The sequence below is a fragment of the Rosa rugosa genome, chromosome 3 (assembly GCF_958449725.1).
Source record: "Rosa rugosa chromosome 3, drRosRugo1.1, whole genome shotgun sequence".
NCBI lineage: Eukaryota > Viridiplantae > Streptophyta > Magnoliopsida > Rosales > Rosaceae > Rosa > Rosa rugosa.
This window is the reverse complement of record NC_084822.1, coordinates 39,573,376-39,596,652: the sequence shown is the minus strand read 5'-3', so window position 1 is coordinate 39,596,652 and position 23,277 is coordinate 39,573,376. Positions and strand designations below refer to the sequence as shown.

The window sequence follows — 23,277 nt, the reverse complement described above, 5'->3', positions numbered from 1 at the left end:
CCTCAAATCCATGAACCAAACATGGCCTTAATTAGAGCAAGTTCAGTGGTTGGGTCAATAGGTCAGTGTTACTGGGTCAGTTACTGTTCACTGCCACTGCACTTCTGTTTCCACCCGTTCTATTTTTTGACCGGTCAGTTACTGTTCATTGAATTTTTTATTAATTTATTTATTGTAAAATTGAAATATATTTGATGTAGGGGTCGTCAATGGGCAGGGCAGGGCCGGCCCTGCCCAAAATTAATGGGCTCGGGCCGGGCCGGGCAGGGCCAAAACATATTTTTTTTATTTTTCGGGCCGGGCAGGGCCGGGCTTCTCTTAAAAATCAAGGCCCAGGGCCGCCCATGGGCCCAGGGCCTTACGGGCTTTTTAGGGCCGGGCCGGGCCGGGCTTTTTTGGGTGGGCAGGGCCGAGCCCATTATATTTATATGTCATAATATTTTGTTAAAAAAAATACAAAAAGCTATGAAAAAATTATGATATGTTAATGATTGATCAAAATAAAATACAAAATTAAAAAAACATATGACCTAATGCAATAATTAGTTCAATATAACTACATAAAAAGATATTAATACAAGAATTGAATGGGCTTTCGGGTGGGCTTATAAGGCCGGGCCGGGCGGGCTTTAATGGGCATATAACGGGCCGGGCCACGGGCCGGGCCTGGGCTTTGAACCCTCCGCCCTAGCCCTGCCTCGTGCCCAATGGGCAGGGCCGAGATGGGCTTTGCTGCGGGCCGGGCCGGGCTTTTGCCCACTGGGCCGGGCGGGTGCCCATGGGCTTTTAGGCCCGCGGGCCAAATGATGACCCCTAATTTGATGTTAATAGATGGTAATAATGGACATTTATGGATAACTTATGTAGAACTATTTGGCAACAAGGATCGAAGAGCAGCTTGATCGTGAAAATGGAAAACCTGATTTGCTGCAAATCTGGCATTATGAGTCAGAATTGTGATTGCTATACCTTTTCGAAAATGGAACGACACTAGGAACAAAACTCGTTGCTTTGCCACGACATGTAGGCTTTTTCGGACTTTCGAGATTGTTTTGGGCCTCAAAACTTGTTTGAACCTAAATTTGGCAAGGCCTACGTGCTGTTAAGCCGGGTCCCACATGAAGCAGGCTTGGGTCATGTTGTGCCGTGATATAATAAATATTTAGCCAAGGCCCGGCTCACTTCACTTCAGCCGAGGTCCGGCTCACTTCACCTCAGTCGAGGCCTAGTTCACTTCACCTCACTTGAGTCGAGGTTTGGTTTACTTGTGGTTGAGATAGTCCTAGCCAATGCCCGTTTCAATTAGTCAGGGACGCTGATGGCGAGTTTGGCAAGACATTATGAGTTGATAAAAGCTACTAAATGTCAAATTCTACATTCAGAGACATTACAGCACTAAGTGTAACCGTTACAAAAATAAGTATTGAAGAGTCATGATGGTTGATCGCCAGTTACACATGCACATCAAAAAAAAAATATTCTTAGAATTCAATTTGTAATCAATCCAGTCTCAATAATTAAAGCTGAGATTGTATTTGTTTTATTATCTTTATTATGTACTATAAAAAGGGTCGTAGACATCTTTGTTAGAGGTCCACGACCAAAAACACAACAACTCAATACAAATTCAATATTCTCAAATTCTCTATCACATCTCTACACTCTATCACTCTACAGTATCTCTTGTGAATCATTTTACTTACTGGTATTGTTCTTGTTTTTCATGCACTTTACATTCTTGCAGATTTATTTTGTAGTTCTTTACATCTCTTGCTCATTATTTTGCCTGCACTTAATTTCTTTGCATCTACTTTCCTACTTTTACTTTTTAACCATATTAAGAAAACCATATAAACAAGTTTTTAGGGTTCATGCATTTCTTCGTCCGTACTCGTATTGAATCAAGGCATCAGGGTAACACCTTATATTTTGATTTTGTTTTTACTGTGACTTGTGAGTATCTGCATCCTATAGATTTATCAATTGTCACTCGCACTTTCACATTCACTCACTGAGTTGCACAGCATGAACACTCTGGTTAGCCAAACCGACTCGTGTAAAGTCCTTGCATCCAAGGCAGAGAGAACCCCGCAGCCAAGATTGATCCTTCCTCGGCCCACAATCAACTGATTAAAAGTCAGATCAGCGCAAACTCAGTAACTTAGATCAAAACCTCGCTTGGCCTCTCGGCCACGAGTTGGCACGCCTACGCACACGTCACCAAGCCAGAATGACACGTGTAAGCCAAGAAGACCTCGACCGAGATGATTTTTGAGCGAACAAAACTGCAATTTACTATTTTTCTGACTTTTTATTGAAATGAGTGAAACAACCACTGACAATTTTTTTGAAAAGATTACCACCAACAACTTTAAACGAATCAGATTATTTGCATACCATTCAATCTATGTTGCCTTCGCCTTGTGCGGCCACATTGGAATAAAATAAAAAAAAAATAAAAAAATTAGGAAGATGAAAGCTATAGGAGGAGGAAGAAAAATAGAGGTTAATTGGCTGCCGTCAAATCTCTTGCTTAATTGAAACCAACGGTCCAAATTAAATGACTGTTGGTTTCAAAATCCCAAAAGAACCAACTGTGGCCATGGTAACTTGTGATTTAGATTTTAAAGTTTCAATCAGCTGTCCGTCCTTTGTTCTAAGAGTATACAATTATTCTAATATTCCTTATTTTGATTGCACAGTATATTGTGAAAGTTGTATCGTCAAACAAGATGAACAGAAGCTTAGATGTCAAGTTTGTCAAAGTTTCCATCCAACCGGATATCCAAAAGTTTGTTTGGATCTGCAAAACTTTTTGATCGAACAGTTTCCTAATTGCACATAGAAGAGATGGTGTACAACTTAAGCACGTTAATCCAACTGCATGTATGTCAACTGAATGCTCAATTCCATTCTATTTCGATGCAGTATCATATATACTAAATCATTCATCATTTAAAAATGGTATGTTGTGCTACCTATTTTTACTTGATTTATATAGCATAGGAAAATAGAGAAAGAAGGCACTTAATGTTCCTAGGCAAGTATGCATCTTAGACTGGTATTTTTCTTAATTTTATTTTATTTATCGAGATCACACGGTTCCTCAAATGCTTCCTAGGTCCAGAAACTAATCATTCATCATATCAGAACACCTCCTCCTCCTCGGCCACCAAGAATAGATTGAGATTTAACTCCAATCAGCGTCGGTGGGATTCGAACCCAAATGTGGGGGTTCTACACCTTGAGGCTCTTACCAACTCAACCACATGTAGTGGTTTCCTAGACTGGTAGTTGTTAATACTTATGGCACGTTTACTTAATTGGAATGGAAAATAATCATGAATCGGAGACAAGTGGAATGGGAGAAGAAATGAATCGGTATTGATTCCGGAAGATTGATTCCTAAACCCATCTCCCCCCTTCGTAATCAAATTCCTGAGTATTCAGGAATCGATTCCTGATAAGGAGATGGGACGTACATCCATTCCGATTCCTTGATGTGTTAGTAAACGCAAGAATTCTTTTACCCGGAATCATTCTGATTCCTTTATGTGTTAGTAAACGCAAGAATATTTTTACCCCGTAATCATTCTCTCTCATTCCAAGTAAGTAAACGTGCCCTTAAAAGATATAGTTGTTGGAGCAGGCTCTACTAATCTCTTTTTTTTTTTCTCTGAGTATCACTCAGTATGCATTATTTCACTTAGAAAGCCAAATGACAAGCTACTAAATATGATTTATGAAATGTGTTCGCCTATTGAGCTGGTCTTTCACTTTTACCTACTAAATATTTCACTTTGTCAATTATTTATTGATTTATGATTTTTGTCTGTCTTAGATTTTGGTATTATTTTAATGGTGTTGCCATTTACTTATAGGTGAAAGCAAAAGCAGTAAAGAAGCAGAGAAGTCATCATTGGGTTCATACCACATAGGATTTGGCTGTGATTATTGTGGGGTATACTTCTTTACTTCTTTCTCTGCACATTGATGCTTTGAGAAAATCTTTTTTGCCTTCTCCATCTTGGATAGGTTTATGGCAGTGCAAGTAGATACTAAAGTATTAACCAGATAGGTTTGTGTAGGTCAAATGATCAGGAACATGAAAAGGTTGGATGTAATAATAACCAGAAACAGTGCACGCTACTTCATTTTTGATAGCCCTAGAAGATAGACACGTTTTCTTATTGAAGTATCTGCAAATGATGCATGATTGTTTGATTTATGATGGCTTAAATAGTTGCTATATTGCCTGGTCACACTGTGTAGCTGATGATACTACTTTATTGCCTGTCCAAGTTTCCGTACTACTATTAACCTCTGTGCTTGTGAAATTTCAGTTCTGTTTCAGTTACTTGTGCATTTTCATCTAGCTTTGCTGTACATTTGGTATGAAGAGGGCTTGGAGTCAGGGTTAAAGTAATCTATGATGTTGTATGAAACAGTCTTTATCCCAGAACCTTTATGCTTGCATAAAATCGGAGTCTGATCACTCTAATTATTAGATAATCTTTTTTTCCCTGTTTGAGCCTGAGTTGTAATTAAAAATCTCTCCCCCTCTCCCATTACTGATATCACAATTGCACAAGATAATAACATCTTAGTTTCTTTTCAACAGATGTATCAGATAATTGGGGATAGATACCGGTGCAAAGATTGTGTGGAGAAAATTGGATCTGACCTTTGCAATGATTGTTATAATACTAGTTCCAAGCTTCCATGTCGATTTAATCAGCAACATACAGCAGAACACCAGTTTGAGCTTATACGCGGCAACATTATTCGTGATCAGTTTAAGGATAATGAGTGAGCGGTTAGGGGATGGTTCTTTTGCTGTTTTACTGGCTCACATGTCAGGGATTCCAGAGGAAGATGCCGGAAATAGAGAGCTTCCCCATGCTACCTCCACCAATAGTGAAAATGATGAGGATGATCAAGATGGCTCTGAACCAAGTTTTCAGCGCGGTGGCATTTGAGGCTTGTGTTTTGTTTGGCTTCCAGACTCTGCCTTATGCTGTAAATAATGTCTTTTCCCAGGATTATATCATGGCAAAGGTTTCTATGGAAGACTACTAGATTGTACAGCTTTAGAAGTTTCGTTGATCTAGGATATATAAATTCAGAAGATATTGGTAGTGTACAAACTAATAAATGAGAAAATGGATGGAATATCTCATGATATCATCTTAGGAGCCGCTAGTCTGCAGAGAATTCCTCATAATACTACATGTTAGTCTCTGGGGATCAGCAGCTACACGTGTAACTAACTCATGAGACACCAACCCGTGAGGAGAAAAGACCACGCGCTCCCTGATTGGCCGAGTTTGGGTACCGAAACCAGTGCCTCATAAAACGCACCACGTAAGCATGACGTCACCCGTTTGTCCTTGATTGAATTAAAGAAAATGAATTTACCTGGAGAGAGGTAAAAAAAAAGGGCAGGAGGACTTGAAAAAAGTATTGAAAATAGCAATTGAATTTGCTCACCACAAGATTTTATGTGGTAATCCCACCACTCAATACTATGCTGCCACGTGTAATGATCCATAACCATGGTTAACTATAATTAACAGGAAAGATAATGAGAATTTTGGAATCAAATTTGCTCACCACCAACAGTTGGTGGTGGTGTCACCACCCTCTCAAATACTGACATGTGTAAAATAAGATAACTATAGTTAATTTTTTTGCCAAACTCACACAATAAATGTAATAATAAAAATCTGTTTTACAATTAATACTAATCCATCTTATTTCTTTCTCGTTTGGGTATCGATCTCTCAGTCTCATCTGTAGACTCTCTTTAACCATCTCAATTGCCAAACCTTAATCTCTCCAACACCACAACACCCAGAAAATATACGATTTCAGAAAGAAAAGATATTTAGGATCAGCAGTTGCATCCCTCATTCCCACACCTCAACATGCAACAGCAGGCCTTGCACAGATCTGTTTCAATTCTGCAATCCGTTGAATCAACCTTCTTCCTTGTGGCATCCTCCACAACACCCGCAACACTCTTCAACGTGAATTTTTGAAATTTTTTCTAAACTCCTCGTCCATGATGTCTTCATTTAGCTCGGGCTTTCTTCGATTAATTCAACTTCCCATGCCAACAACCCGTGGAGGATCGTTCATCGTTGTTCTCCTTCACATCGTCGCCGCCGCTGACGTCCCTGGCAGTGGCCTGAGAAGCTTTCCGATTCTTCTTTTGCTTTCTCCTTCGACAGTACGTCATGGCTTTGGCCTTTGGAGTGAGTGGGGGGGGGGGGGGAGAACAAATCCAAAAGAAAACCCATAAAAAATGATGATAATTAAGGATGAATGATGAAAGATGGAGATGAATATAGTAAAATAAATAAAATATAAAGATTTTAATAATGTTAAATGTTTTTTTCTCATTCTTAATTGATTAAGTTAGACGTAGTTAACTAGATGGTATCACCACTTAATTGTTGATGGTGAGCAAATCTGCATCCAGTTTCAACCCCCTAATAAGAGAAAAAAAATAACAAAGACTTTTTTGCAGTAAAAATTAAAACCAAAGGACGACAATGTCAAAATCTGTTGGCTCCTTGCTTTGGAATTTATAGGAGATTCTCCTTGGAGTTTGGGCTGTAAGGCGAGGGTTTCAGGGAAGGAATAAGCTTTTCCACACTCTCAATGATACCATTGCTTGTTGATTTTTATTTTTTACTTTTTTCTTTAAAGAGTATTTCAACAAGGATATAGAAATTATATCTACTATGTTTTCTGTAAAGTTCTATCAACTTTCTATTTTTTTCTTCTCTTTTTTCATCCAATCAATCACTCAGAAATGGTAAAGTATCTAGAGGTTGAAGATGGATTTTTGTAGTAGAAAATTGAAAATCGCAGTGATATTTGATCTAAATATATTGCAATATTCAAAGAGTATTAGTCAAATATTTTAGTATTAATTTATTGAATTGTATTGGAATTAGTTTCTTCATTCTATCTTGCTTGTTGAGTCGCTACCAGAACTTCAATCTCATAATTCCTTTGTATTTTAATTGAGCAATGTAGTAAATGCAACTACAACAAATCTAGACCCACGGAAAAAGCTTTTCAATAGGTTGGATGTCCATTAGGGTTATTGCAAAAAGGTGGAAAGAAAAAAACTACGGTAAGGATTTAGCTTAAAAGACCCTTGAATTCATAGGCCTAGGCTGTCACTTCATTTCCAATCCTCACAATCGACCCTACTATAATATGGTTATCAACAAAATGTGGGAGGCAAAATGACAAAATTTGCATCAGCTCACTGCTAATTGACGAAACTTTGTTTCTCAACTTGATTTAAGACTTTGAAACCTTGGTTTATGAATTGAATTTTTAAAAAGTTAGAATGTGATATGTGGTCAGCTGAGATGAAAACGACAGTCAACCAACAGTGTAACTCCCCACCCCACCCCTGATGTCAGTGAGATTTGAACTCATGACCTCTACAGTGTTAATTAGGCTAGCTAACCAATAGACCATGACTCATCGACGACAGTAAAAGTTAAAACTAGAGGAACACACTGTCAAAATCTATGGGATCCTTGTTTTTGAATGTATAGGAGATTCCCCTCGGAGTGTGGGCTCTATAAGGAGAGGGTTTAGAGAAGTAATAAACATTTCACTCTCAATGGTACCGTTACTTGTTGATTTTAGTTTTTTTTTTTTTTTTTTTCATTTTTTTCTTAAAAGAGTATTTCAACTAGGATATAGAAATTTTATTATTACCTTTCTATTTTTTTTCCTTCTCTTTTTCATCCAATCAATCACTCAGAATTGGTAAAGCATCTCGAGGTTGAAGATGGAATTTTGTGGTGTCAAGCTATAGAAAATTGAAAATTGCAGTGATGTTTGACCAAAAGATATAGTAATATTCAGAGAGTATTAGTATCAATTTATTGAATTGTATTGGAATTAGTTCCTTCATTGTATCTTGCTTGCTGAGTCACTACCCAAACTTCAATCTGAGGCTTACCCGAGTATAAATGAAAATTAGAATTCTCATCAATGTAGTAAAAGAAACTATAAAAAATCTAGACCCAAGTAAAAAGTTTTTCAATAGGTTGGATGTCCATTAGATTTATTGCAAAAAAAAAAAAGTGGGAAGAACAAAACTATAGTAAGGATTTAGCTTAAAAGACCCTTGAAATTCAAAGGTCTAGGCGGTCGCTCATTTCCAATCCTCACGATCGACCCTACTATGATATGGTTATCAACAAAATGTGGGAGGCAAAAAGACAGAACTTGTATGACCTCACTGCTAATTCCCAAAACTTTGTTTCTCAACTTGATTTAAGGCTTTGAAATAACCTTGGTTTATGAGTTGAATTTTAAAAAAGTTAAAACGTGATAGGTGGTGGGCTGAGACGGGAGCCATGGCCAACCACGATGCAACGAATGGTAAGTGGCCAATGACTTGATCATGGAAACCCTGATGATGGTGGTGAATGAGAAGAACCAGATTGAAATAAAAATAGTAACACAAAGAAATAAATGGTAGAATTATTGGATTTCCAAAACTACATATATTAAGTTTGTTAGGATGAGCAAATGAATTTTCACCCAAATTCACAGAATTGGCGGATTGCAAAATATTCTAATGTATACACATTAACCAAGAAAGAAAACAAGTGTTGGAATTTCAAAAAACAAAGCAAGTTCCTTCATTTTTCATTTTTCATTTTTCATTTTTCATTTTTGATTACATTGGAACAGAGAAACGATCTCCTAACCTAATTTAATCCCTCTCACCACTTGAGCTAATTCAAAACTATAAAAAAAAGTTTCTTCATTATTCATTTTATTATAAAAAATAAAATAAAAAAGAGTTTCTTCATTTCATAATGGGGCATCGTAGAGGAATCATCTATGTTTTTATACAAGTGTTGTGGGTCCTCCGCGGGGTCCGCCTTGTTCAATCATCTATTTTTCTGCACATCATCTATTGGTGACTGCACCAATGGGATGGCTGCGTTTTGGCGGGAAATTTGTTGCGGGAAAAAAAGATTCCATTTGCGATGACCGTACTGGTTTAGGGAATTATGTATGTTATGCATTGATGTGTGCACTTAATCCCTAAAAAGCCATAAATTCAGGGGAAAAGTTGGGATTATTATTCCGATACCAAATCGGGTACATGATTTTTAAACACTGATTCAGCATTTCGAGGAACCACGAAGTGAAGCTCCCTAACGTCTAACGATTTCCTTCAACATCTTTTCTCCTTCTTCAATTGTGCAATTATATATACTAGCATCTTGGCATGTGCTCCGCGCTTGTTAATTTGCTTTTATAACAAAAAAGGAAAATAGTGAAATTTTTTTTGAAAAAAAAAAAGTGAAATTTTAAGAAAATAAAAAAGAGAAAAAAAAATTGAAGGCAACATAACGGTTCAAAACGTGGCATTTTTTCCTTATTTTTTGGCTATTATTTCTTGGGAAAATAACTGATTAGATTTATTTACTATTTTAGCCTCATAATATAATTTTTATTTACTAAACAATTCAATTAACAAAGGGCATAATGGGATTTTCAAAAATTTAACCATGGGAAGTAAGAATTTGCTTAATATAATAGATATATATATATATATATATATATATATATATATATATATTTTTTTTTTTTAAATTCAAAAATATTATATGTAATGTTGCTGAATTATAAAAATAAATATATTATTCATTTGTAAACTCGCATTTACTGGCTTTCCTTTTAGCTTTGTGGTTACTGGTTAAGGCCTTTGGCTTTTTTACAAGAGAGAGGAGTTCGAAAACTGATATGGTGGTGTTGAATTGGTTGCGGTGTTTCGTGGTTTGTTCCTTAACTTCAAAGTAAACTCGCATTTCTAAATAAGTAAACCAAAATTTGTTGTTACAAACTATATTATCTTGCGACACTACTTAATTGCTTCCACCACTGCCAATATCAGCTAGTCCCCGCTAACCATTACCATTGGTCATTCATAATACTATTTAGTATCGAGACGATGTGAAGTTTTCAATATCTTGTTATTTATCTAAATATGAAGTGGCCAAGTAAATGTTTTAGGTAAGAGTAGTCGTGAGAATCTGGGACTTAAGGCTCAATGAGATTAAATACATACCACTAAAGACCTTTCCGTACATTTAATAATTCAGGGGGCTAAAGTTTGAACTATTTCTTTTTTACTAACCAATATATAAAAGAATTATTAAATGAACCTAAAATAAAGATTGCATAACACTTTAGATGAATTTATTCTAACAAAAAGGAAAGCAGAGCCATTGTGGTGTTGCAGCAGCCGCAGAGCACTCTTAAGCACAATCACTCTCAGATCTCATCTTCCTCAGAACCATGTCGATTTCAGAGATTGCTTGCACCTACGCCGCTTTGATCCTCCACGACGATGGCATCCCCATCACTGCTGAGAAGATTGCCGCTTTGGTCAAAGCTGCCAATGTCTCTGTCGAGTCCTACTGGCCTGGTTTGTTTGCCAAGCTTGCCGAGAAGAGAGACATCGGTGACCTCATCTTGAATGTTGGTGCCGGAGGCGGTGGTGGTGCTGTTGCCGTTGCTGCCCCAGGTGCAGGCGCCGCCGCCCCTGCTGCAGCTGCTCCAGTGGAAGAGAAGAAGGAGGAGCCAAAGGAAGAGAGTGATGAAGATATGGGATTCAGCTTGTTCGACTAGGAGATCCTTTCAGAATTATAAGCAGTGATTTTATGTTTCAGAACTTGTAGTACTTTTGAGACTATTTTACTTTATTTAATCTACTAGGGTTTCTCCCTTTTGGTTTAAAAAAAAAAAAAAAAAAAAAAAAAAAAAAAATTCTAACAAAAAGGGTTTTATGCACTTGAGAACCAAGATTAAATTATAAAAAATTCTGTAACAAGTGACTCGTCTTGCAACTTATATAGTCTATCAGTGGGTTCGCACCAACTTGGAATCTGGAACAGTTAGTTTGGTAGCTTCACTTGCAAAGTCTCTTCTTCAAGCTATTGCGGAGGGAAAAGTAGGCATTACCATGAGGTTGCAAAATCAAGATGCATGCTAGGTCAAAGCCTAAAGCCAGGGTTATGACAAAGGTAAGAAGAAACCTAAGGGCTGCAAGAACAAGAAGTTCATAGGGCAGGTCCTTTTGCCGGTGCTTCACTAGGAGTAACTTGGTAACTCCAATTCTTTAAGGAAATAGAATATTTTAGCTTAATTTATTTTCTACTATTCAGGTCTATAAACTATCGAAAGTGTATTTGTTACTCTCGTACAATTGTGATACATTCAACGGCTTAATAACTACACAAAATTTCCTTAAAAATAAAGTGCTTTTGTTAAGTAATAGGCTTATTTATACGAGCTCCGATAGAGTATTTGTGGGGTACGGAGTAACAAGAATAAAGAGATGTTGTTAAAGCAAAGCAAAATTTTCTTACTTTGATTGCCTAAGATCATTCCACTTTAATTGTCCTCTAATGCTAAAACAAAAGAGAGTTGGGGACACCGGTATTGATAATGCTACAGAAGTGTGTACTGTATCCAATTTTCAGCAGGAAAAATTTCCTTGCTCCCTTCGGTCCAAGTTGACCTAAAAGACTTGAAGACTTTGAATGAGTCTGTCCAATTTAGCTCAACTTTGACGTGAAGACTACTAAGCGTGCCAAAACTTTGAATAACTTACAAAATTACAAAATTTAAATGTAGGTAACATTACAAAATGACTCATCGGGATCTCCCGGCTACGACAGAGTTGAGCCATGAATAGAAACCCTAAAGTAAAACCCTAGAGATTCTAACATAATGTTAACCTTAGAGTGAAGCTCTAAGTAACCAGTGACCAGTAACCTGACGCTACTAGAGAATGCCCCGAACACAGTCAAAAGCATTCTCCAATATACACTTAGGCCCCAATCCACCTGGATCCCAAATACGGGCCCAAAAGTGAACAGGCCTAACCAACACAGCCCACTCAGAACCACCAGGCCCTATAGCAGCCCATGACACCAGAAAATCGGACCATGCCCAGGCCCCTGAAGAAGTACTCAGGGCACCTAGACCACCATCCCGACGCCTCCACACTTAGTCAGGCCACCGTCGGAGTACACCATCTCCATCACTCTCTGCGGCTTTCGTCCTCACCGGGTAATTGTCGCTTCCTGGAGCTCGGATCCACCACCAGCCCACAAAGATAGTCGATCTTGGAACCCATCGAGGAGCACCATGGGGCCAGACAGCCCAAAGCAAGGCCGCCGCCATAGACCGGAACAAACCCAACCACCACACACCACCAACCACCCTCAGACTCCTAGATCGGAGACCAAGCCAACCTCCCACCAGTGAGCGAACTCGTTCACCATCACGCCAGCCCCGCCTTCCTCGAAAAGGGGAAAAAATAGAACCATGATCCCAAACTTTATTTTCTGCATCAGACAGAGTACGATGAGATTCCCTAAGAGCCGGATGCCACAACCCACAGGTTGAATAGAAGGGAAGTACGACCCCGAGGAGGGCGACAGACAGGCTTCACGGGGCGGAGAGACCTCCACGGAAGCCAAAGATCTCGACAAGCAAAACCCTAGAGATAGGGTTCGTCGCCGCCAGAAGAGAGAGAGGAGAGCTCTCATATTTTTTTCCTACAAAACTACAAGGAATCACCTCTTAACACTTTTTAAGAGTTAATTCTAAGACATGGTTTATCCTAAAATCTGTTATGTGGTCTGAATATGCTTATCCTATAATCTGCTCTGTGGTCTGAATGCTTATCCTATAATCAAGAGGAGCAATTTCAATAAATAAGTAATAATATTAGAGAAGAACACCATGATAAGTGGTCTAATAGAAGAAGTTTTCTTGAAATATTACCAACAATAACAAAGAAAAAAAAAAGCCTAGAAAATAAACATCAAACGATCTTATAGGAGCCTTATTCTCTATTGATCTCGATTGTCCGGCAAAAAATAGACCTAGGTATCATATAATCCTCAAGTAGGCGAAGCATAAAAGGAGGCAGGAAAAAAAAAAAAAACCTAAGCTCAATGAAATGCCCAATTCATATGTGAAAGTGGAGCCGTGCTTTAACGACACCATATGAGTTTGAGAAAGAAGGGCAAATGTTAACAACACCAAAGTATATATGACCTTTATATTTGGGCTAAATACAAATTACTACCCTGTGATTTAGGTCCAAAATCAATTCAGTCCCTGAACTTCCAATTTCATCAAAAACACCCCTGCACTTTCAATTTTGATCTAATAGGTGCAATTTGTTAGTTTTCCGACAATTGAGTTATTTAACTTGTTAATGTGGCTCATATATGGCCTATGTTTTATGATGTGGTGTCGAGGTGGTCTGCATAGTCAATTTAGGAGTGAGTCCTACTATTAAAAATAAATAGTTTTTCAACAAATAATCCAACTATAACTTGAACCCATAACAGAATATTAACGAATTGGACCTATTAGATCAAAATTGAAAGTGCAGGGGTGTTTTTGATGAAATTAGAAGTCCAGGGACTGAATTGATTTTGGACCTAAACCACAGGGTACTAACTAGTATTTAGCCCTTTATATTTTTAACGCTCGTGTTTTATTTGGGATCGACACTTTGGTGTGGACACGTGTTAGCCACGAGTCCAGTGAATGAATCAGCGGGAATGAAAGTGAGTTCCTCGAATTCACTCTTAGGTGAACTTCAAACCACAATTAAGGATTGACCAATTTTATCAGTTGATAATTCAATCAGATTACATATAATGATCCGCTCGTAACGTCGGTAAAAAAAAAAAAAAATCATATAACAAGGGACGTAAACAATTTCAATTATTTTTTCTTTTGTATAGTGAAAAACAATCTCAATTTTCTTAATTGAGAATTTGAGATAATGAAAAAAAAAAGGGAAAATGCTCATTTACCCAATTTTAGCTTAAAATGTGCCCACTTGCCCGACTAAGAGTTTTTAAACCCCATTTACCCAAAACACTCTAAGGGATTATTTCCCCTTTACCCAATTAATTCTTTTTATTAATTTTTGGGACTTTTTTGCCCTCTCCTTCAATCTCTCTACTCTCAGTTTCTCTCTCTCTCTCTCCCCCTCACCGATTTCTCTCTCCTCCCCCCTCACCGATTTCTCTATCTCTCTCTCTCTCTCTCTCTCTCTCTCTCTCTCTCTCTCCAGAAGACGTCAGATCTCTCTCTCCCTCCCTCCATCCCTCCGGCAGGTCGCCCACGACGCCTGCTCTAGCCATCGCCGCACCGAAACTCGTCGTCGTGCTCTCCGCTGCCAGGCTCGACGCCAAGCCGACGGTCCTCGTCGCTGAGAAGCTCGGCGAGGCCGGGGTTGACCTTCTGAAGGAATCGACGACGGACTGAAAATGGCTATCTGCTATTGTGCAGTCATAACCATAAAAGTTGTAACATTAGTGCCCCCCAGTAGACTTTGTATTGGGGGCCAATGATGACTGCTTTATTTATTGACGGACTGAAAACTGCTATTCCAAAGTAAATGTAGTGTTAAATTGCAGTAGTTGATAAATGAAAAAAATTGTGTTGTTTGTGTCAGTCTAGTGGGGGGCAGTAGACAGAATATTGACCCTCATAATGTGGGTTTTTAGACATTATCTGTTGTTTTGAGTGTGAATAACTTGTATAATCTGCGAAACATAGGAAGCGGTGTAATGTTTGATGGTCTATTGGGGGGCAGTAGACACATTAGTGCCACCCAATAATGTCTTTCTTAGGAGACAGTAATCATCTCTTGTTGATTTGTTTGTGATAAAGTGCAATACACTGTGAATCCTTGAAACTGGTGCAAGTTTTAATGGTTTAGTGGGGGGCAGTAGACACATTACTGCCCCCAAATAATGTCTTCATACGAAGTCAGAACCCTTCACTTAATTGGTGCAAGTTTTAATGGTTTAGTGGCGGGCAGTAGACACATTACTGCCCCCAAATAATGTCTTCATACGAAGTCAGAACCCTTCACAAAACTGGGGCAAGTTTTAATGGTTTAGTGGGGGGCAGTAATAATAGTTTAGTGGGGGGCAGTAGACACATTACTGCCCCCAAATAATGTCTTCGTGTTAAGTTTAGGGTTTAGGGGCAGCGTTAGGGGCAGTAGACACATTGCCGATGAACTGCGACGAGGACGTTGGAGTGGCTGGATCGCCGATCAATCGAACGGCGACGAGAACGTTGGATCGCCGACTGGAGCTTCATCGTCGTGTTCAGATTTGGACTGCATCTCCGGCTCGGCGATCAGAGAGAGAGAGACAGACCGGAGGTGGAGATCATGGGGAGGAGAGAGAGAGAGAGAGAGAGAGAGAGAGAGAGTGGAGGTGGAGATCGGGGGGAGAGAGAGAGAGTTTGGGAAGGAGAGAGAGACTGATAAGACATGGATGAGTTTTAATTTAATTAACAGGGGCTAAAATGTCAATAGATGTAAGATTGGGTAAATGGGGTTAAAAAACTCTTGGTGGAGTAAGTGGGCATTTTTTGGGCTAAAAATGGGTAACTGGTCACATCCCCAAAAAAAAAAGAGATGGGTCCACAAAATAAAATTAATAGATGATGAAGAATAGGAGGGGAGGGGAGGGGGGAAATGTAGATATATAAAGGACTGTTCCCTAAACCCCTACCCTAACTTTTCTTCTCTCTTCTCTCCTTTTACAGATTCATTCATTTTACAAAAAAAATTGGTCTCTCCCGCTCTCTCTCTCTCTGTGAACTCTGAACCTGCCTTTCTCTCTTGCTCAGTCACCCCACAGCCTTAAACCCCCAAAACGAGAAATTCAAAATCAAATTGAGAGGGCCGAATGGGAAAATACATGAAGAAATCCAAAATCACAGGCGACATCGCCGTCATGGAGGTTTCAATTTCACCTCAGTCCTCCCTCGGCGTTCGAACCAGAGCCAAAACCCTAGCCCTCCAGAAGCTCCACCAGCAGCAGCAGCAATCGCCCGACTCCGATTCCTCGTCTCTGTACTATCTCCAGCTCCGAAGCCGCCGCCTTGAAAAGCCGCCGCTGCGAAGCGACGTCAACAAGCAGGCTCAGGGTCCTCGGGATTGCTGCGCGGGGGGCAGGGCCGTGAATTCGAGGTTGAGTGTGGGCTCGTCCGCGGATTTGGGCTTGGATGAGAGGAGGAAGGAGAAGGACGGGGAGGGGTGTTTTGGTAATGTTGAAAGTGAAGCAGAGTATGCCAACGATGTTGAGGCTTCATTTGGGGAAAACAACTTGGATTTTGATGGCAGAGATAGGTATATTTTCCTTCTCTCTACTTTGTGATTTATTTTGTTTTTTTTTTTATATGTAGGATTTATCATAGATCTATAATTTCTGGTGCGCATTTCTCTTCTCTGTTTCGTTACTAGTCTGGTTGATAATCAGAACACAAAAGAAAGGAATTTGTATTTCCCTCAACAAATTCTTCCCTCGCATATGGAGAGGGGTTAGACATTTTGAAAGCTTTGAGCTGTACCGGTTTACTTTCTTAGTTTCTTTGCTTTGGCTTTTAGGCACAAGTAAGATTTTTCTCATGGTTGTTTCATTTTAAACGTTTTTTTTTTTTTTTTCTGTTTGTTTCTTCCTTCTCTCACACACAGGCACGGATTGAACTCTTGTTCCATTGGTGGTATTGCTGCTCTTTGATTGATTTCCATGAAAAGGGACCTTTGAGAAAGTTCTTTAATGAATATCTAAGTTTACAAACCACATGTTAGGAAAAGCAACTTTTCCATATCGAGGAAAGCGGATTTATTTCTTTCCTGCTTACCAAATAGGAAAAAAGGTCTAATTGTGCACACATCATACATGACTGCATATTAATTGTATTCAATGTTAGTTTGAAACTCCAGTTTTGTTTGTCTAATTTGGCCCCTCAGATTTCCCACTGAACCTGTTTCATCAGCCTGTTGCATAACTAGAAACACTGTTTCCATCTGTTTGTACATATTACGAGAAACTATTGTTGGTATTCTGGTTAGGAATTCATTTTTTGCTTGATTGTGTTTTTACCCGTCAGTTAAGTAGTATTTGATGAAAAGAAATTATAAAATTGTCTATTGCAGTACTGACAGCAATAGCTCCTGCACTTCATTTGTGTTAGCAATCATGTATCGTTTTCACGGGGCCTAGTTGCCCCTGAATACATTTATGTGGGACACTCTATTTCTGAGGTTAGCAGTAGGTGACAAAGAGTTGCAGATCTCGTGCTTTAATTGTATCACACACTGCCAACTTGAAGCTTGTTATATTCAATGCACACTTTTTCCTCTTTTTTTTTTTTTTTTTTTTTTTTTTTTTGTTTTTTTTGGTGGCACTTTAATTTGTAACTTGGTAAGTGTTCTTGATGTTTCATTAGTAATTTAGTCTTATGTTAAGAAAGCAAAGAGTAAATAATTTGGGGATGGTCTTTTACATATGCTGGTGAATGTTTTTAAGCAAGACCTTATCAAATTTGTCATGATTATACAGGAGCACCCGAGAAAGCACGCCATGCAGCTTGATAAGGAACTCGGACTCTGTTGGAACCCCTGGTTCTACAACAAGGCGGTCAAGTTCTATTGCAAATAACCAAAGAGTTAGAAATGATACCCAAAGAACCATTCCAACTGCACTTGATATGGACGAGTTCTTTGCCCAAGCTGAGCAGCAGCAACAGAAACTCTTTATGGAGAAGTAGGTTACTTTCAGTCCATCATTGACTCTTTTAGTTATTTCAATGTGTTTTAATTCGTGGTACCATGGGCTGTAATGCACCCACAAATACCATGAATTCCCCTTACGTAGGTTACTTTCAGTCCATCATTGACTCTTTTGCTTGATTTTTGCAGGTACAACTTTGATATTACCAGTGATATGCCCCTTCCAGGAAGGTATGAATGGGAGCAAGTGATTCCCTAAGCGAGGCAAATGTTCCGATGCCCACAGTTTCTCAGTTATCTTTTTGGTTGAGAATTCGAAGCAAGTGTAGTAGTTAGTGGCTCAGCGTCTCAGATCAACCTCATAACCCCATGTAAAGAAATGTCATCTGACTATTTATGACAAATCTGTTAATCAGTCCCTAGAGTATAAACCCAGGATTTTTGTTGAAGAGTGTAGGGATCGTTTCAGAAGGGATCGGGTGGTTGGTTTTATTTCATTGATGGCTCTTCTGTCAATATCAATTGGAGGGGTATATCTAATTATCTAGATTTTCAATTTGTCCTCTCGGAATTAGCCTTTGTCTATATTTAGGTAGGGATGACCGGATGATGAGCTCATTGCTCTTTGGAAATAAATGTTACCTAAATTTCCTTTCCCATATCTCCGTCTTCTCAATTTCATCTGAGTTTAAGTACCCAGCATTCTATTGATGACTAATTAAATCAGTCAAACCTACCTGTACTTTTTGGTACAAGTCTTGATGCTGATGTTTCAAAATTTTGGAAATCTTATTTGAGACTGCTTTCTGATGTGGTTGTTTCCTCTACGTGTTTAATGTGTTTCAAGGAGGGTGATCGTTGATGTGTACCGGTTAGACTTGAGAGGCTTAGAGCTATCATGGTCCATGCACCCAGTTGGACTGGTTGGTTAAGTTGAACTGCAGTTGGTTTCATCCCTTCTGATTAGTTCTCTTTCCTCTGCTCAATGATTTTATACCTGTTTGCTAGTAGGAAGGTAGGATATGCTTTGTTTTTGCCCGACTTCTAATTCTAACCGTGTATTGTATGAAATAGTGAGATTTTGGACTTGTAATACACAACTAATATTGAAGCAAGCAAAGCAAAGCTGCAAAAGCATGCACTAGATTTTGGATCCGCAAAGAATCCATATCAGAATCTGGAAGTTGATTTGGGAAGTCGTGCTTTTGCACAATTTATATCATGAAGAACAAATGTGGTGTGGTCTGTGACTCTGTGAGTGACCCGGTAGGTGGGGTTGGGGAGGCAGTTCTGGAGTGATGAATAGTATTATGAAACTGAAGAGCTCCAGGTCTGCCAGACATGAATGTTTTTGTTGAATTTGTTGTATTACTCTTTAACATTTTCTGCTTCTAGATTTGTGGTGGCAAAGAATGGCCCCAGTTTGAGTGTGTCAAGTGGGCAATTACATGAAACCATGAATGTAAATTTTTGAAGTTCCAATGGTACATGATAGGGTTCTGATTTCTCAAGAAGCTGTGATTACATCGCAAGTGGAGGCTTGGATTTTCTCATCTTTCTCGTTTTTTTTTTTTTTTTTTTTTTTTTTTTTTCAGGGGGGTCTGGTGTGACTGCCCTCAAGCCTTGATTAATGAAATTGCAGAATACAAGGAGGGGGGGGGGGGGGGGGGGACGTAGAGCCTGAACCCAGATTACAATAAACATAAGGAGAACATCCTAAAATAATACCAAGACTCTCTACAAAATCTATGTATGCTAACAAACACCAATTAGCAAAGAGTGCGCTAACGGCTACTCTATTTACTTTGACATAGCGGTGACATATCGGAAAGATAACTCTATCAAGAAGAAGCATTATTACAAATAGCACAGCTTTCTCACTATGTTGTCGCACAAAAATAAATCTGGCGACACTCAATTTCATCCTGCCACTAGGAGGTTGCGTCCATTTGATCAAACAAATAGCTCGCCGCCTCACTAGGCTAGACAATGCACACTGAATGTTCATAAAGCCCACGTCGCCCTACCAAAAGATTGTAGGGACTTATTGCCAACAAGAAACCACGTCTTACTAAAAATAAAAAACAATAACATATAAAATAAAAATTAATATACCATGGGTCCTGGGCCCAAGCCCAAACATCACTAAGCCCAAGCCAAGTTTGACCACTGCAGATGGTATGACTCCACCGTCCCGACTGCCTGACCCCTACCTCCCCGCCACCGGCCACTCCATTGCCACCTCCTTGACTCCAAGGGATCGCGCGCCGTTCCACATAACGCTCATCAACCCCGTTTCGCCGGCGAACGCCGCCACTCCCCAGAACAGATCCGGACTGCACATCCCAGATCGGATCCAATTGACCCGATCCGAGCGAAGGGAATCCCAGCCACGCCGCCACACTGTAACCAACACCCAGTGACCTCCAATCAGGCAACCACCACTCAAACCACCCTTCTAGCAATCCGTGCACCACTATGGGGTAAAACGACCCCCACCGCACCTGCCAGTCATCTACCCATCACCGCCCTTCACCATCGAACCCTCCAGACGATCTGGACAGAGCCTCCCTCCCCCCGCAGAGCCTACACCGGCTGAACCACGTACCAACCGACCGTCGGTCCCTTTAGGCCCGTCTGATGACGAAGCCTCGAGGGCGTGCCGTCGGACAGGGCATAAACTTTCACAAAGGCTGTCAAGCGCGTACGACGCGTTCTAGGGTATTTTTCTCAAGCGATTCGTGGGTATTTTACACAGAATCCTTCTTTCTCATTCTTTTTGTGAAAGCTTTGGTTCCATTGGAAGACTGGAACTTGAAGGGTTGGCTGTTGCTATCCAGTCCAATTTGGTATGATGCTTTTGCAGTTTTGCACCACTTTTTTTTTAGTTTTGATGTTACAGAATATGCTTTGGATAGTAGAGGATAGGATACCAATGAACTAACAGAGCAGTAGAACTTAGGTTGGGGTGTTTTTACTGTTTGAAAGTGGTGATTCTCGATGATGTAAGCCGTATTTGCATTCCGGTTTTATATTTGTGGGAATTGTGGCAGCATCATTAGGGCAACTCCCACCTATAGTCCTATATGGAGATCCCAAGTCTCATTTTGAGGACTCTAATCGTAGTATTCATATAGCACCTCTTCATCTCCAATCTTTAGGTCCTATAATAAGAGCCCTATTTCTTTTTTTGTTTCTTTTGACGATAATTTGATCATAGTATTAATTGGTAATTTATGAATGATTTATATACGCAATATATAGTCATTAAATAAAAATGAAAAATAAATTTTGCGTTTTTGTTATTATTTTTGACAACCATAGATTTACGTGCCACATGTCATTACTACTTATGATATGATGTCTTATTCCTATTTTGGATGTGATTTTACCCATCATGTGTCAACAGATATAAGTTTTATTAACAAAAACCCTAAGTGTGCTCTCTAAGCCGCGCCTCCAAGCTTCCAAAGCCGCCATATTAGTGCCTTGTGCACCACCCCGCAGCCGTCTAGCGACCCTCCCCCTTCTCCTTCATCTTTGTTCTCAAATGGCTTCTCTTGCGGAAGTTACTGCAAGCTTTCAAGCGTCTCTTGCACTTGCAGGAGATGATGTGATTGATATCACGATGTTGTCCCGTGGAAAAACTCGACGAAATTCTCAAGCATACTTGTTGGGAAGATCCCTCTCACCCAAGCCTGTGGAGAACAATGATCTTTGCTGTCACTTTCGTCGGATTTGGATGTTGAAAAAAAACTTCAAAATCTAGGAGAGATCAAACTCCCTTTTCCTCTTCTCTTTTGATCACCGGGGCGACTTGCGCAAGGTGATTAGAGGAGGGCCTTGGAACTTTGCTCGAGCTCGATCCAATGGTGTTGATGGAATATGATGGTGTGACACCAATTGAAAAGATCCCTCTGAACCTGCTATACTATTGGATGTCCAGCAAGAGAGATAAGCGCACTCCTACCCCTTCACCTCAGAAAGTCCAAACCCTAGTCTTGATTGATGAAAACAGAGGACAAGTGGCTCATCAACCAAAGAAGCTCAAGATGCCTAAATTCATCACCAAATTTACTGCAAAATCTTTGGGGCTTCAAGAAACTCTAGGAGGTCCAATGGTGCCAGTTGTAGCTGCAGAGATGAAGAAGAAAAGGGGGCGTCTTCTTAGAACCCGAAATAAAAATCCACCAAAGACTAAGAATGACAAGGAACCTGCTCCTCCATTGAGTCTCACTTATTCACCATGTTCCTCTAGCCCTTCGGGTAAGGGTAAGGGGAAAGAGATTAAGTAATTTGTAAGTTGGGTTTTAGCTTGCTCTCTAAACTCTGCTATGTTTTTGCACTAAATATTTGATCCTTCTGGAGCACCACAATTGCGGGCATTGGCAAAAGAAGGCTCAAGTCAAAAGTATTTTTTTGTAAGCCTAGTTTAGGTTTAGTGTTGCCAAGCTCTTTGAATAATTGAGCATGATTTGTAACAGTGAATGGTACCGGGTGTCTATATGGACCATTTGTATGTGCCGTTCTCGCCGTTCAATCAATGGAATTCATTTGAACTAAAATAAAATAAAATATAAGTTATATTAAATTGTGGATAAGATATGATTTATCATCACGAATTAAGAAGTGATGTTTTTTGTCACTTGTCAAAAAACATCACTTCTTAGTTCGTGACGATAAGAAGGAAAGTAGTGTTGACATGTGTGGCCCAGCACAACAGAAGCGTGTGGCCCAGCACAACAGAAGCTGTGATTACATCACAAGTGGAGACTTGGATTTTAGATCACAAATTCGTGACAAAAACATCACGAACTGAGAAGTGATGTTTTTGTCACGGATTTGTTTCTTATTCGCCACGTATCATATCTTAACTTATCCAGATAATCTTTTTCACCCTCCATAAATATAGTCATTCACTCCATCATCTCTCGCAAAATAATGCATAATTAAAAACAATCATCTCAACGAGGTGGCTTTTAGCACTTTGGCGATGTTAGATCTTGGCAGCATATCATACATGCGCGCAATTAGCTTTTTTTCAATGAGATTCACAACTTGGCCTCACTCTAACAACGCCCTTAGTAGACTTGCAATTCTCGCACACTTCATGTACACGATCCCACAATTTTCTCTTCTCTGTATTAGTATCCTTAAAACCATCTTTACCAATGATAACCATAGCTATGCACAAATAAACCTTTTTGGAGTGATTCTTATCTAGTTGTCTTGACATTTTCTTGAAATTGAGAGCTAGCTAGATGAATTACCATGGTGAAAAATGAAGAACTTTGGAGGAGATGGAGGATGTTTTGGTGTTGACCATTATAAAGAAATGCGTTAGTATTAGAGGCTTTTTTTTTTCTTTTTTTTTTAAACACTATTCCAAAAGGCAAATATATTTTAGTAATTTTATGAACTTTTTAAATTTTTTTTTTTAAGGTATTATTTGGTTAAAAGATTGTTTAGTTTAATATTAGTTGTGGAATATAATCTTACGAATTTTTGGTCCATTACCTTCAAGAAAATTTGTTTGTTGTTTTACTTGTGTTTTTATTTTTATTTTTAGAGGAATTAATGTGGACCGTCGCCTTTGAATCAATTCAATTTGGCCGTAGGTTTGAGATAGCAAGAGTGGTGGTGCT

The 23,277-nt window shown here is 39.3% G+C and overlaps 2 protein-coding genes across 2 annotated transcripts; both read left to right on the top strand.

Annotated features, from left to right (window-relative positions):
• Positions 1-10,261: 10,261 nt before the first annotated feature.
• LOC133738602 (large ribosomal subunit protein P1-like) lies at positions 10,262-10,751 on the top strand. The gene has a single exon (XM_062166175.1). It carries the CDS (start codon positions 10,357-10,359, stop codon positions 10,687-10,689), a length of 333 nt encoding a protein of 110 aa, XP_062022159.1. The 5' UTR covers positions 10,262-10,356; the 3' UTR covers positions 10,690-10,751.
• Positions 10,752-15,608: 4,857 nt separating this feature from the next.
• On the top strand, positions 15,609-18,387 carry LOC133738732 (cyclin-dependent kinase inhibitor 3-like). Its single transcript, XM_062166320.1, has 3 exons — positions 15,609-16,246; positions 17,463-17,666; positions 17,822-18,387. Exons 1-3 carry the CDS (start codon positions 15,804-15,806, stop codon positions 17,889-17,891), a joined length of 717 nt encoding a protein of 238 aa, XP_062022304.1. The 5' UTR covers positions 15,609-15,803; the 3' UTR covers positions 17,892-18,387.
• The last annotated feature ends 4,890 nt before the right edge of the window (positions 18,388-23,277 follow it).

Coding starts and splice junctions, on each gene's coding strand:
- LOC133738602 (XM_062166175.1), top strand. CDS start 10,357: ATGTCGATTTCAGAGATTGCTTGCACCTACGCCGCTTTGATCCTCCAC.
- LOC133738732 (XM_062166320.1), top strand. CDS start 15,804: ATGGGAAAATACATGAAGAAATCCAAAATCACAGGCGACATCGCCGTC. Junction 16,247..17,462: donor GATTTTGATGGCAGAGATAG/GTATATTTTCCT, acceptor ATGATTATACAG/GAGCACCCGAGAAAGCACGC. Junction 17,667..17,821: donor CAGAAACTCTTTATGGAGAA/GTAGGTTACTTT, acceptor TGATTTTTGCAG/GTACAACTTTGATATTACCA.